This window comes from Nuphar pumila, chromosome 8 (genome assembly GCF_984573655.1).
Source record: "Nuphar pumila chromosome 8, dmNupPumi1.hap1.1, whole genome shotgun sequence".
In the NCBI taxonomy this organism is placed as follows: domain Eukaryota; kingdom Viridiplantae; phylum Streptophyta; class Magnoliopsida; order Nymphaeales; family Nymphaeaceae; genus Nuphar; species Nuphar pumila.
In genome coordinates this window covers 417,651-431,142 of record NC_143256.1, presented here as the reverse complement: position 1 = coordinate 431,142, position 13,492 = coordinate 417,651, and the positions used below count along the sequence as shown (strand labels likewise).

The following is a 13,492-nucleotide window of genomic DNA, read 5'->3' as shown; positions in this document are numbered from 1 at the left end:
GGTTTAAGGTTTAGGGTTTAGGGTTTACGGTTTAGGGTTTAGAGTTTAGGGTTTAGGGTTAAAGGGTTAAAGGGTTTAGGTTTAGGTTTTAAGGTTAGGTTTTAGGGTTAGGGTTTAAGGTTTAGGGTTTCATAATATATTAAGGGTTTAGGGTTTAACGTTAGAGTTTAGTAAGATATTAAGAGTTTAGGGTTAGGGTTTAGGTTTTAGGCTTAGGATTTAGGTTTAGTAATATATTATGGATTTAGGGTTAGGGTTTAGTAAGATATTAAGGGTTTAGGGTATATGGTTATGTATAGTAATATATTATGAGATATATGTACCGATTTATAAAATATTAAGTGCTTTCTAGTGTCAATTTGTTAGATATTATAGTATGTAATTGAAAACTGTGCATAAGAAATTTACATTGTAGCGACATGAGGTGGCTATTTGCGTGTTCAAATCATTGCTTATTTAGCGATTTCTATGGAAATCGCTTCAATGCTTTGTACCTATAATTAAATAGTTGTCATGTGAATCGCTATCGTCAACAAGTATAAATTGCTATTTCATCAAACATATAAATTGTTTCTGCTTTAAACATACAAATCGCTGCTTCAAACGTACAAATCGATGTAGGAATCTCACCCTTCATAAGTACATATCATTGTAACATTTGGGCTTCAATAGTAAACGTCGTTCCACATCCCGCTGGTTGTCAAAAATCGATATGCCTTATGAGACCTGGATTTCGATTGACGATTTATGTGATTTACGCAATGATGTGTATGTCGGTCACAAGGATTTATCTTTGTATAGAAAATATTGGAATAGTATAAGGCAAATCGCGGATGTAGTAACATACCATCGATTTGCAAGATATTGTTTTATTTATTAATATCGATTTGTAAGCTATTATGCTAATTTTTTGTATCAATTTGTAATACATTATACAATATGTATATCGATTTGTAACATATTATGTGTTTGCTAGTGTCGATTTGTAAGATATTTGTATTATGATATTGAAACATGTGCATATGGCATTTACATTGTTGCACGATTACGGTGGCAATTTGGGTATTCAAATCACTGTTTATTTAGAGATTAAAATTGAAATCACTTCACAGCATCATAGCTGTCATTAAATCGTTGTCACATGAATCACTATCGTCAACACACATATATGATAAGTTGTTTCTTTTATTGGCATGGTAAATAACAACTCGATGCATAGTATAGTGCGATGTAACTGACGATCATGACAGATAACATGAAGAATGATGTGCATGTAGATTTAATTTTGCATAGTCGGCAAGAAGAAATCCTTTTGCCTCATAAGTGCATATAGTTTTCATTCTCCTTCTTCCTTTGCTTTTCCTTCTCTTTGTCATCTTTCTTCTTCTTTTTCATTCTTAGTTCTTCCTCATCTTTCTTCATTTGCTTTTCATCTTCAATATTTGATGGATCAGGCTCCGCATAATAAAAATCCAATAATTTATTTCTGTTTTTTTCATTCTCAATGTTCATTATATTTTGGTACTTTACATAACCCTCATATATATCAGATTGGTGGATGATTTCTTCAAGAGTCATCGTCTCTAACAGCGAAGGCTTTCTTGTCTTACAAATTGTAGTCATTGCTAACTTGCACAACACATAAATTTAACCGCATTATTATATGCTACAACCGCCTCCACGAGTATATATTATTACAAATTATCACATTTGTTACACAATCACCAACATTACAAGTTATCACAATAATTGGCTTCATAAGTAAACATCGTAGTACGATTTAGCAAAATTAAGTAAAAATCGAGGTAACTTCATAATTACACATCGCTACTGCATCAAACATATAAATTGTTGCTGCTTCAAACATACAAATCGTTGTACAAATTGCACCCTTAATAAGTACATATCGTTGTAACGTTTTGGCTTCGTAAGTAAATATCATAGTACGATTTAGCAAACTTAAGTACAAATCCTGGTAACTTCATAGATCATAAATACACATGTCTAATGCTTCAAAAGTATAAATCGTTGCTGCATCGAACGTACAAATCACTAATTCAAACGTATAAATGGTTGTCGAAATCAAACCCTACATTGTGGCTGCTGTAAATCACTATTGCATTAAATATATAAATTGTGGCTGCTGTAAATGTATAAATCATGAATCATAAATCATAAATCGTAAATCGCTACTGCTTCAAACGTATAAATTATTGCTGCATCAAACAAATCACAACTACATTAAATGTATAAATCATTGTTAAATTCAAACTTATAAATTGTTGTAGAAATTTAGCCTTCATAAATATATATCGTTGTAATGTTTGACCTTCATAAGAATAAATCATGCTAACCGTTTTTCGACGCCTAGAAGGTGGATAGGTATAAATCGATTTATTTCAGTATGAAAATAGGTGTTATTTAACATGAATAGTACAACCAGTTGTAAGATTTAACATTCAGATTTATAAATTGATTTGTTTACATAACGAATTCTTACACAAAACTCACCAAAAGGACACAAGTTTTGCTAATTCGATAGTGGAGGAGAAACACTTAGAAGGTAGATGCAGCCGATGGTGGCAACGATACTCCAACTATGCTTCAACGACAATAGACGATGAAAATGGGTGCTCTGGCGACAACAGACGATGACAAAGGGTGATCCCGCGATAGCAGACGATGACAAAGGGTGATCCCGTGGCGGCATACGACGTCAAAGGCTGCATCGTCAAAGGGAGCTCCTGTTACAGCAGATGGTGCATCGTCAAAGGGTGATCCAGAACGTTTAGGGTGACATATTGCAAGGAGCTCCTGTTAAAGCAGAACCGTTTACTCCTTAGGGCGAAAATGATGATGATTTTAACCCTTTCTCTCTTCTGATAGGAGAATATTTTTGTCCTTTACTCAAAACATCGTTTCATGATGCTAATGGTGGGAAAGGGTACTTAAGCCTTTGCAAACAAACTAGACTCCGATGCTAATTGATGCTGACACACACGGGGAAACGAGCTCCACGTGCTTACATACGTGACACTCATTCAGACTTGAGAACACGCACCTGCTTGTTTCGGGGGAAACATATAACCGGGTTCGGAGGGAAAGGGGAAGGAGGAAGAGGAAAAAAAGGGGAAAGCAAAGGTGGTAACCAAAAAGGGGAAAAGCTAACTCAAGTCCTGACCGTCAGATCCAACGGTCTTGAGTTTTAAATAGCTCTCAAGCACAGCTACACCGTTCTCTATATATAAAACCCTCCCAAACCTACCAAATGGGAGAGCGGATCCTGTCAAACGCTGGGTGAGATTTTTGACAGGATCCGCTCTCACCCAATGGACCCTTTTTTGGAAATTTCTCTTTGCCGAGAAAATCCCGATAACGAGATTTATGACTGGGTATGGGATGCACCATATATGCTCTCTCTCTCTCTCTCTCTCTGTAACGTCTTCTTCCGCGTCTGCGTTTCTTCCCTGTGGGCGATGACGATCGACGATGACAAATCGATTTACGTTGGAGGGCTCCCCTACGACGCCACTGAGGAGAGCCTCCGAAGAGCCTTCGACTTGTACGGAGCCGTCGTTGCTGTCAAGGTAGACACCTTCCCTTCTCTCTCTCCCATCCCCACTACCCCTTTCATTCCATGGTTACCCAAATTTTGAGCTCTAATGCTTGCTGGGTTATTGAGTATATAGCATTTGGGTAAGTGCGTTGCCTTTATTTCTCTAACTCAGCAAAACAATGGTTTCTCCTTTCTTTCGTATATGATTTCTTTGTCATTTGCTTCATTTCAAGTCGCAACCATGGTCACCGATTTCCTTCTTATCTCTTGCACTCTCTTTTTGGGTATTTGTTATGAATCTGGCAGTGGGCTTTTCCTCCATTTCTTAACTTCTTCTATCCCTGTAAATTCGTTACTTTGAGTGTAAGGTGTGCGATAGTCGCAACGAGTACACATTGTACAGTCCGTAATCGTACTGGAGTCATCGAGACCTAACACTAATAGTTATCTATGGGGAAACCACTCCCCGGTGCATCTTTGTATAAAGCTTTTCTCGTATAAAATGCTGGATTTAATCGGTCAATGGATGAGGTTATAATAGCAAAGATTCCATGTGACTGAAGATCTTGTTTCCTGCTGCTGCTCTCTCTATTCATTTTTCATGTTTTTATGTGTTACTAAGAATGTGATCTCCAATGAGCGTAATCCAGAACTGTTGGCATAAAAAAGTCAATAAAATTAAAGAGAAAAGGAATAAATAAAGTAAATAAAGGATGTTAAAAATGAAGAAAACAACGGATATTTGATGCTCAGGCAAAAGTTTTTGATCCATGGGAAATAAGGCTCATGCTTTCTCTTTCTTTTTTTTTTTCTTTTTTACTTTGTTTTAACAACTTCTGTCACGCATTTATGCAAGTTTATGTTCCAGATAAGGAAATAATCTCAAAGAAGAGTGGAAGTAAATATTAATTATGAGAGGGAAATAAGGAGAAATCAAATACTAATCTTCCTGTTGCGTAATTGTAAATTTAACAAAAGACACACCCAAATCTTGCATAATCAAGATTAGAATGCATCCACTAAGGCCCAAATCATGCATAATAATCAAGTCTCAACGAGTGTTAGTTTAACTCTTCACAATAAGTTTAAGCCTAATGCTCTCATATGTAAATTTCTTGGATGTAGAAATCATTGAAAAGGGGTTTGCGCAGTTTGAGAGACTGTTCAGTGAATAATATAGTAACGGTTAGCATTATTATGAAGTGCTAGAAACATTGGAGTCACAGTTCAGTAAGTACTATGGTAAGGTTTTCATTGTTATGAAGTGCTAGAAGCAATGAAGTGATAGGCGAGGTTCAGTAAGTGCTATGGTAAAGATAGCATTGTTATGAAGTGCTAGAAACAACGAAGTGACAAGGAAGAAAATCGAGAAATTTGTTTTTCATAATAGTGGATGATGGTTGCTTTTACCCAATTTAATTACATGAGCCAGCATGAGGTGTCCCCTTGATCCAAAACAAACAGATCTAGCCTTCTTGCCAAACAAGCATAAAGATGGTTCAAAGTAAAAGGCTAACTTCAAATAGGGCATAATTTTTTATGCTGATAATAGAATAGGTGATTACCGAGTAAGTATTGGGATGTTGAAAAGCCCTTTGGACTGTAATGAAAACACAAGTTCACAAGAACAATGCCACTAAGGGCTACAATGTGTGCACACACACAAAAGCCTCTATGGGCAAAATACAATAAGCCACAAATGGCTAATAGATCGCACTCACAAAAGGAGCAAGCGAGCACAATAAAAATAAATATAATTTATATTCAAAATGCTTAAGAAAAGCATTAACAAGAGAGGGGCTGAAATCCTCTTTAAATAGGCCACAAGGCAGCTCAATAGAGTTGTTGGGGATCTCCCAATAGCTATAATTATATAGCTGTCTATGTCACACGGACTCGGCTAAGGAGGTGCCGCACCCGAGTCGACACGCCCCGACATGGGTGCGGACTCGGGTGCGGCTTCGGACTCGGCCCGGACTCGGTCAACGCCGAGTCGGACTCGGTCAACGAGTCCAGGCCGAGTCCGTCTACATTTTGGACTTGGTCAACTTTGACCGAGTCCAAAAATGTCCCTAAAAAATCAATTTTTTATATTTTTTATTTTAAAAAATATATATAAAAAGATGCACAGACTGTGACTGTGCTGCAGTCACAGACTGTGACTGTGCACAGTCACATACTGTGACTGTGCACAGTCACAGGCTGTGCAGTGTGCACAGTCTGTGACTGTGCACAGTGCACAGTCTGTGTCTGTGACTGTGACTGTGACTGTGACTGTGCACAGTCACAGTGCTGTGGACTGTGCCTGTGCACAGTCACACTGTGGCATTTTAAAAATAAAATAAAATAAATACATTTTGTGCATCCATGCGACTATTGAAGAAATCCAATACCTAAAGAAAAGAATGTTTCAGTTAATAAAAAGGCTTCCATCTCCATGATATTTTAAACTAGAAATTATTTAACACACTTAGTAAATCTTGAGAAGATGAATCACAAAAATCTCACATAACAGGAAAAGTCAATACCGTATAAATGTTTTCAACAAGCTCAATAAAATTATAAATAAATATATATATATATATATATATATATATATATATATATATATATATATATATATTTTTGCCGAGTCCCCGTGTCCAAAAATTTTAAAATTGTGCCGCACCTGTGTCGCACCCGCACCCGCACCCGCACCCGCACCCGCACCCATGTGACATAGATAGCTGTTGGGGAGCCCCAACAAGTCTATTGGCTGTTTACAAAAATTCCCTTTCACATTAGTGAAAGGGACACCAAACAGAAAAATAAAAAAATAAAAAAATATTATAATGCTGCCCCTAATGGGCCACTCTTATTACATAGTGAGAAAATGACAAAAATGCCCCTGGTAGGCATTACAAATTTACAATCATAGGAACATAATATATGTACATATAAATGTATACATATAAACAAGAAAAATATATATATATATATATATATATATACATTTACATGTATATATATAAACAAATATATACATATATGAATATATGCATATATTTTAACACCACCCTCATAATGACAAGATCACCAAGAAGAAAAGAGAAGTGAGGCGGCTATAGAGCTTTGGTGAAGAAGTCTGCAAGTTGATATTCCTTATGTAACATAAGGAAACTCAATAGAGTCTTTCGGAAATTCTTCTCTAACATTAATGGCAATTCATCTCAATATGCTTTGTGTATTCGTGGAAGGTGTGGTTGCTAGCAATATAGATCACACTTGTGTTGTCACAACATATGTTTCAAGTAGGGGAGATGACTCCTATATCCTTGATTAGAATCCTCAGCCAAACAAGTTTAGTAGTAGTAGTCGCCATTGCCCTGTACTTAGCTTCAGTGGAAGACAAAGACATATTTTGTTGTTTCTTACATCTCCATGATATAAGTGAATCCCCAAGAAATACACAGTATCCTGTAGTAGAAATACGATCATTGGGGTTACCACCCCAATTAGAGGCAATATACACAATTAAGTTAAGAGGTGAAGAAGAGGATAAAAAAGTGCTTTTGTTACTATCCCCTTTAGATATCTGACAATTTGTATGAAATTGACTTGCACTATGAACACCATGTGCTATATCCGGCCTAGTGATAAATAAGTAGGTAAGAGACCTAATCAACTTATGATAGGGAGTGAGATCCTTTAAAGGAGTTCCATCATTAACCCTCATCTTTGCATTGATCACTTCTGGGGAATATGTAATTTCAATACTTAAAAAATATCTCAAAAAACCAAGGGCAGACAATATCAAAATTTCTTTTAAGAATATTTTAAATTTTTTTCAATTCCTTTTTATCACTCATGTGATAATCATTTCGTCAACTTATAATAATAAGATAATTGTACTGTTTCCTGCATTTTTCACAAAAAGAGCAGTATCAATATAACAAGAAACAAAACCACTATCAATAACAACTCTACTAAATTGGTCATACCAAGCTTGTAGGGCCTGTTTAAGACCATATAAAGCCTTTATGAGTTTAAACACTTTACCCTTTTCAATATCAAACCGAGGAGGAGGATCCATTTAAACTTCTTCACAAAGGTCACCATTAAAAAATACATTTTTGACATCTAAATGATAAATAGGCCATTGTTTGATGGATGCTAAGGCAATCAAAGTCTTAACACTAGTCATCCTAGCAACAAGGGCAAAAATTTCTTTATAATCAATACCATACTTCTGCAAGTATCCTTTGGCAACTAGCCTAGCTTTATATCTTTCTAAAGAATCATCACTTTTGGTTTTTACTTTAAAAACCCATCAGCGTCCAATAGTCTTTTTCTTAAAGGGTAAGTTTAATGCTTCCCATGTGTTGCCTTTGTTAAGAGCTTCTAATTCTAATGTCATGAGATCTACCCAATGTGAATGTTGCTTGGCTTCATAGAAATTTGATGGTTCATAATATACATGAATCATCATCAAACAAGCTCTATATCTCGGTGAAAAAGACTCATAGGACACAAATCGTTGAGGAAGTCTAGACATCCTAAGAGTTTTTCTAGGCAATGGTTCAACTAGATTTTCTTCTAAAGGCATATTTTGGGAATAGGTTTCAAAAGCATTTTGAGAAATGGTGATCTAAAACCAAGTACTCACCAACCCACCTACTAGGATACCCCTTTTAGGTAATTGAGCATTTAGTTTGATTTCTGTCTCTTTAACTGCACTTGAGTGGTGGCTGTTTATTTGCTTTCACTTATTATCTGTCGTGGTTTGTTCGTTAGATAGAATTTTAATTAGGTTAGGTGGATAACTGGTGTAGTGCCAGTTTATGCAAGGCCGCAGGTTGCAACTTGCCCCATTACATCCATTTGTAGACGATCCTGAGAAGATTTTACATTTTTCTCGTAAATTGAATACAATGAGTGACCAACGACAACAAATTACGTCAGCACGGTCTTTTCAGGAGTAGTTCCCTACGGAGTATACCTAGGCCTCCTGCATTAGAAGACCCGATGTAGGAGCGCCACACTACGAGATTAAGGCAAACGTTATTCAAATGTTGCCCTCATTTTATGGCCTTAATCATGAAGATCCCTATAGGCACCTCGACGATTTTTAGAGATCTGCTCTGCAGTTCGGATCCATAATTTTAATGAGGATGCCGTGCGTCTCACCTTGTTCCCGTTTTCACTCAAAGATAAAGCTAAGCATTGGTTTTATTCTTTGAACACGGTTGAAATATGCACATGAGATCCTTAGGAAATACTTTTCCATAGGCCGTACGAAACAGTTCAGGCAAGCCATTACGAGTTTTTCTCAACTCGATGGCGTGCAATTCCATGAAACTTGAGAAAGAATGAAGGACCTCCTTAAGAAGTGTCCCCACCACCATGTGCCTAAGTGGCAGTTGGTGTAGTGCTTCTATGATAGATTGTCTGAACGAAACCGTCAGATGATAGATGCCTCATGTGGAGGTACTTTCATGCTTAAGAGCGATGATGAAACATGTTTGAAACGTTGAGTGAAAATTCACTTCATCATGCTTCTACCTCACTACCTGAGATGGTCGCACCAAGAAACCCCAAGAAAGGAGGTGTCTTCGAAATTGGTGCGATGATTGAATTGTAAAGCAAAGTGGATTTACTCACTCAGAAATTCGACCAGTTTCTTGCAGGACCCTCTACAGTCCATCCAGTGTGTACCTTATGTTCTAGTCCTGCCCATCTGTAACTCAGTATCCCGAGTTCGTTCAAGAGCAAGTCCAAATTGCTCAGGGATTTCTCAAACCTGTGAACAACCTATATTCCAACACATATAACCCAGGTTGGAGGAACTACCTCAATTTTTCCAGGAAGAACTCAGAGCCCACTACTTTTGCCCCACCTCCACCCCAGGCTAAACCTAATGCTTTTGACCAGTTGTATGCTAGGCCTGCGTTTCCTCAAGCATACGCGAGGCCTACCCAACCCATTCCCCCTCTTGTAGAGTCCACACCCCAACCATTCGAAGAGACTTTTTCAGGCACTTGCAGACATGAAAACAAGCAACCAAAGTGTCATGGATAAGTATAACCAGATCCTGCATTCTCATACCCAGTCCATTTCTAAGTTGGAATTTCAGATGGGACAGCTTGCAGAGACCTTGAACAGACGGGGAGAGGATAGCCTACCTAGCATGCCTGTAGAAAATCCCAAGGGGAAGGAGCATATGTTTGTCGGCCTGCACATGACTGACTCACATCTAGCGTAGGCAAAGACGGTTGTAGCCATTTGGAGCAAAAAATAGTACTATCGTAAGGCACCAGTGTCCTCTGAGCCAAAGAGACAAGACCATACTACATCCAAGGCTCAGGAGGACCCAAAAGAGAAAGTCCAGGGGACAAGGGAGCCAAACCCCCAAGTTTATATTCCCAAGCCTCTCTTCCCTCAAGCACTTCATAACCCTAAACCTTTAGGCAAGCAGAGAGTGAAGATACAAGAGATGTTGGATTTGTTTAAGCAAGTGCATATTAATCTTCCTCAGCTTGATGCAATACAACAAGTCCCAACCTATGCTAAGTTTCTCAAGGAGTTATGCACGTAGAAGAGGAAATCTAGAGCCATGACTCCTACTAGAGTTGTACTCCCCGAGCAGGTGAGTTCGGTGCTACAACACCAAACGCCACCAAAGCTCAAAGATCCAGGGGTCTCAATCATTTCATGTGTGGTGTGTGAATTTTAGAAAGGTAGAAAGAGAAATTTTACTTCTATGGTGGTGTGATTTGACTCTAATTTGTTATGAGAATGCAATTTCACGAAATATGTATTTAAACTATTTTTCTTGAATGCCTAATATTTTTGAAAAAGATTAAATGTATACATGTCAGAGATGTTTGTGGGTAGCATCACTACAGACTCTCACGAGACCTTACTCGTCAACTGGGGTAACCAAGGGGTTTAAAGGGTTTGTTACAACAACAACAACAACAACAACAACAACAACTACGCCTTCATCCCAAAACAATTGGGGTCAGCGATATGAACCAAAAAAGAAATTCATTTTGGGTCTTCCACATGAATCCTTTTCCTCCAATCATTTCTATCCAATGCCATGTTCTCGGTGAGGTTCAAAGCATTCATATCCTTTCCTATCATCTTCATCCAAGTCTTCCTAGGCCTACCCCGACCTCTTTTAACTAATATATTTTCCCATTTCTCCAACCTTCTAAGTGGAGCATCATTAGGCCTTCGCCGAATATGTCCAAACCACCGTAAACGATTCTCTCTCATCTTATTTTCAATGGGTGCAACGCCTACCTTCTTACGTATCTCCTCGTTCCGAATCTTATCTTTTATTGTATTTCCACACATCCATCTAAGCATCCGCATCTCAGCTACACACATTTTTTGAATATGATGTCTCTTGGCAGCCCAACATTCCGTACCATATAGTAAAGCGGGTCTAATAGTCGTCCTATAAAACTTTCCCTTCAACCGCAATGTCATTCTACGATCGCACAACACTCCAGTTGCACTTTTCCATTTCATCCACCCAACCTTTATCCTATGGTTTACATCTCCATCAATTTCTCCATAGTTTTGAATGATGGATCCCAAATATTTGAAATAATCATTCGCCAGTATTTCTTGCTCACCAAGCTTCACTACACTCCCATCACTACTTCGTTGCTTACTAAACCGACATTCCATATATTCAGTCTTACTCTTACTCAACTTAAAACCTCTTGCTTCCAATGTCTGTCTCTATAATTCTAACTTAGCATTAACCCCAACTCTAGACTCATCAATCAAAAAATATCATCAGTAAACAACATACACCACGATACATTTTCTTGAATTGATCTCGTAAGCTCATCCATCACTATCGCAAATAGGAAAAGGCTTAAAGCAGATCCTTGGTGTAACCCAACCGTTATCGGAAAATTGGTTGTCACCCCTCCACAAGTGCAGACATTGGTTACTACTCCTTCATACATATCTAAGAAGATGTATAACTTCCATAGTTGATCTTCCAGGCATAAAACCAAATTGATTCTCCGATATCATGACAACCTTCCTCAACCTAGACTCAATCACCCTCTCCCAAAGTTTCATAGTATGACTCATGAGTTTTATACCACGATAGTTTGTGCAATCTTGTATATCACCCTTATTCTTATATAAAGGCACCAAAGTACTCTTCCTTCACTCATTAGGCATCTTATTTGTTCGCCAAATCATGTTAAAAAGATTTGTCAACCATTCTAAACCTTTCTCTCCCAAGCATTTCCAAGCCTCGATAGGTATACCATCTGGGCCAACTGCCCTTCTTGATTTCATTTTCTTCAAAGCCTATGCAATTTCTTTCTTTTGAATCTTGCGCATGAAGTCACGATTTATCTCATGAAAAGGAATGGAGAAGTCTCAAAGATCTTGAGCATGACTTTCATTAAATAACTTATCAAAATAATCTTTCCATCTCTCCTTAATCTCCTCATCTTTGACTAAAACCCTTTGCGTTTCATCTTTGATACATCTAACCATACCCAAATCCCTCGATTTCCTATCTCTCATCTTTACAAGCCTATAAATATCCTTCTCGCCTTCTTTGGTATCCAACTTGTCATAAACCTCCTTATATACCTTAGCCCTCGCGTTTCGAACTACTTTTTTAGCTTCCTTCTTTGCTATCATATACTTCTCCAAATTCTCATTATCACGACTCTTACTTAGATTTCTATAACACTCTCTTTTAACCTTAATAACTAATTTGACATCCTCGTTCCACCATGATGTATCCTTACCTAGTGGTGCACCGCCTTTAGACTCACCCAATACCTCCTTAGCCACTTTTCTCATGCCACCCGCTATCTTATTCCACATTGATTCTGAATCCTCCTCGAGACACCAATCAGCTTCCTTAACTACCTGCTCTACAAACATTCCTTGTTTAGCTCCTTTCAGTTCCCACAACTTAATTCTAGGATCTATCCTATGTCTATCCCTTTTGCGGCATTGTCTAATTCTAAGATCTAAAATTAAGACTCTATGTTGTGTTGCTACACTTTCTCCCGGTATAACCTTACAATCGATGCAACAACCCCTTTCTCTCTTTCTAAGTAGGGAAAAAATTATCTGACTCGTATTAACCCCACTTTTAAATGTTACTAGGTGAGACTCCCTCTTCCTAAACCAAGTGTTTGCTAAGATCATATCATAGGACAAACAAAAATCTAAAATCCTTTCTCCACTTTCATTTCTTTCTCCTATACCATAGCCTCCATGGATACTCTCAAATCCATCACTACTAATGCCTACATGTCCATTAAGGTCACCGCTGATGAAAAGCTTTTCTCCATAAGATATCCCTTGTACTACTCCATCTAAATCTTCCCAAAATTGATGCTTAATGGAATCATCTAAACCTACTTGAGGTGCATAAACACTAATAATATTAATAATATCCGTACCTAATACTAATTTAATAAGTAAAATTCTATCACCCTTCTTACGGACCTCAACTACATTATCTATAAACTCACGACTCATAATAATCCCTACTCCATTCCTATTCCTATTCCTATTTATTCCTGTATACCAAATCTTATATCCCCAAGGTTCTATCACTTTTGCTTTCTCACCTACCCATTTGGTCTCTTGTAGACATAAAATATCAATCTTTCTCCTACACATAACATCTACTAACTCTACCAACTTACCAGTTAAAGACCCTATGTTCCAAGTGGCTAACCTAATTTTATGGTCTTGGACTAACTTCTTTACCCCCACCTGTCTAACAAAGTGAGGGAACCCTTGCCTATTTGACACCACCCGGGCGCCGGTGTGACGCGTCGCTTCTGGGCGACGACCTAGCAACCCTTGCCCATTTATCACTGCCTCCGGGCCTAGAGAGTATAGCGCGTCGCTCAGTAGGGAACGCCCCAACGAAATTCTCATATTGGTTCA

The 13,492-nt window shown here is 37.9% G+C and overlaps 1 protein-coding gene across 4 annotated transcripts in view; it reads left to right on the top strand.

The window, feature by feature from the left end:
- Nucleotides 1–3,430: 3,430 nt before the first annotated feature.
- LOC149829414 (uncharacterized) overlaps nucleotides 3,431–13,492 on the top strand; it is a 49,193-nt gene continuing 39,131 nt past the window's right edge. For all 4 annotated transcript variants that reach the window (XR_016433702.1, XM_090015927.1, XM_090015926.1 and 1 more), the window contains exon 1: nucleotides 3,431–3,587. Coding sequence is in view for 3 of the 4 variants with exons in the window: in XM_090015927.1 (XP_089872053.1) it covers nucleotides 3,477–3,587 (111 nt within the window). In the remaining variant the exon portion in view is untranslated. The remainder of the gene's footprint in view (nucleotides 3,588–13,492) is intronic.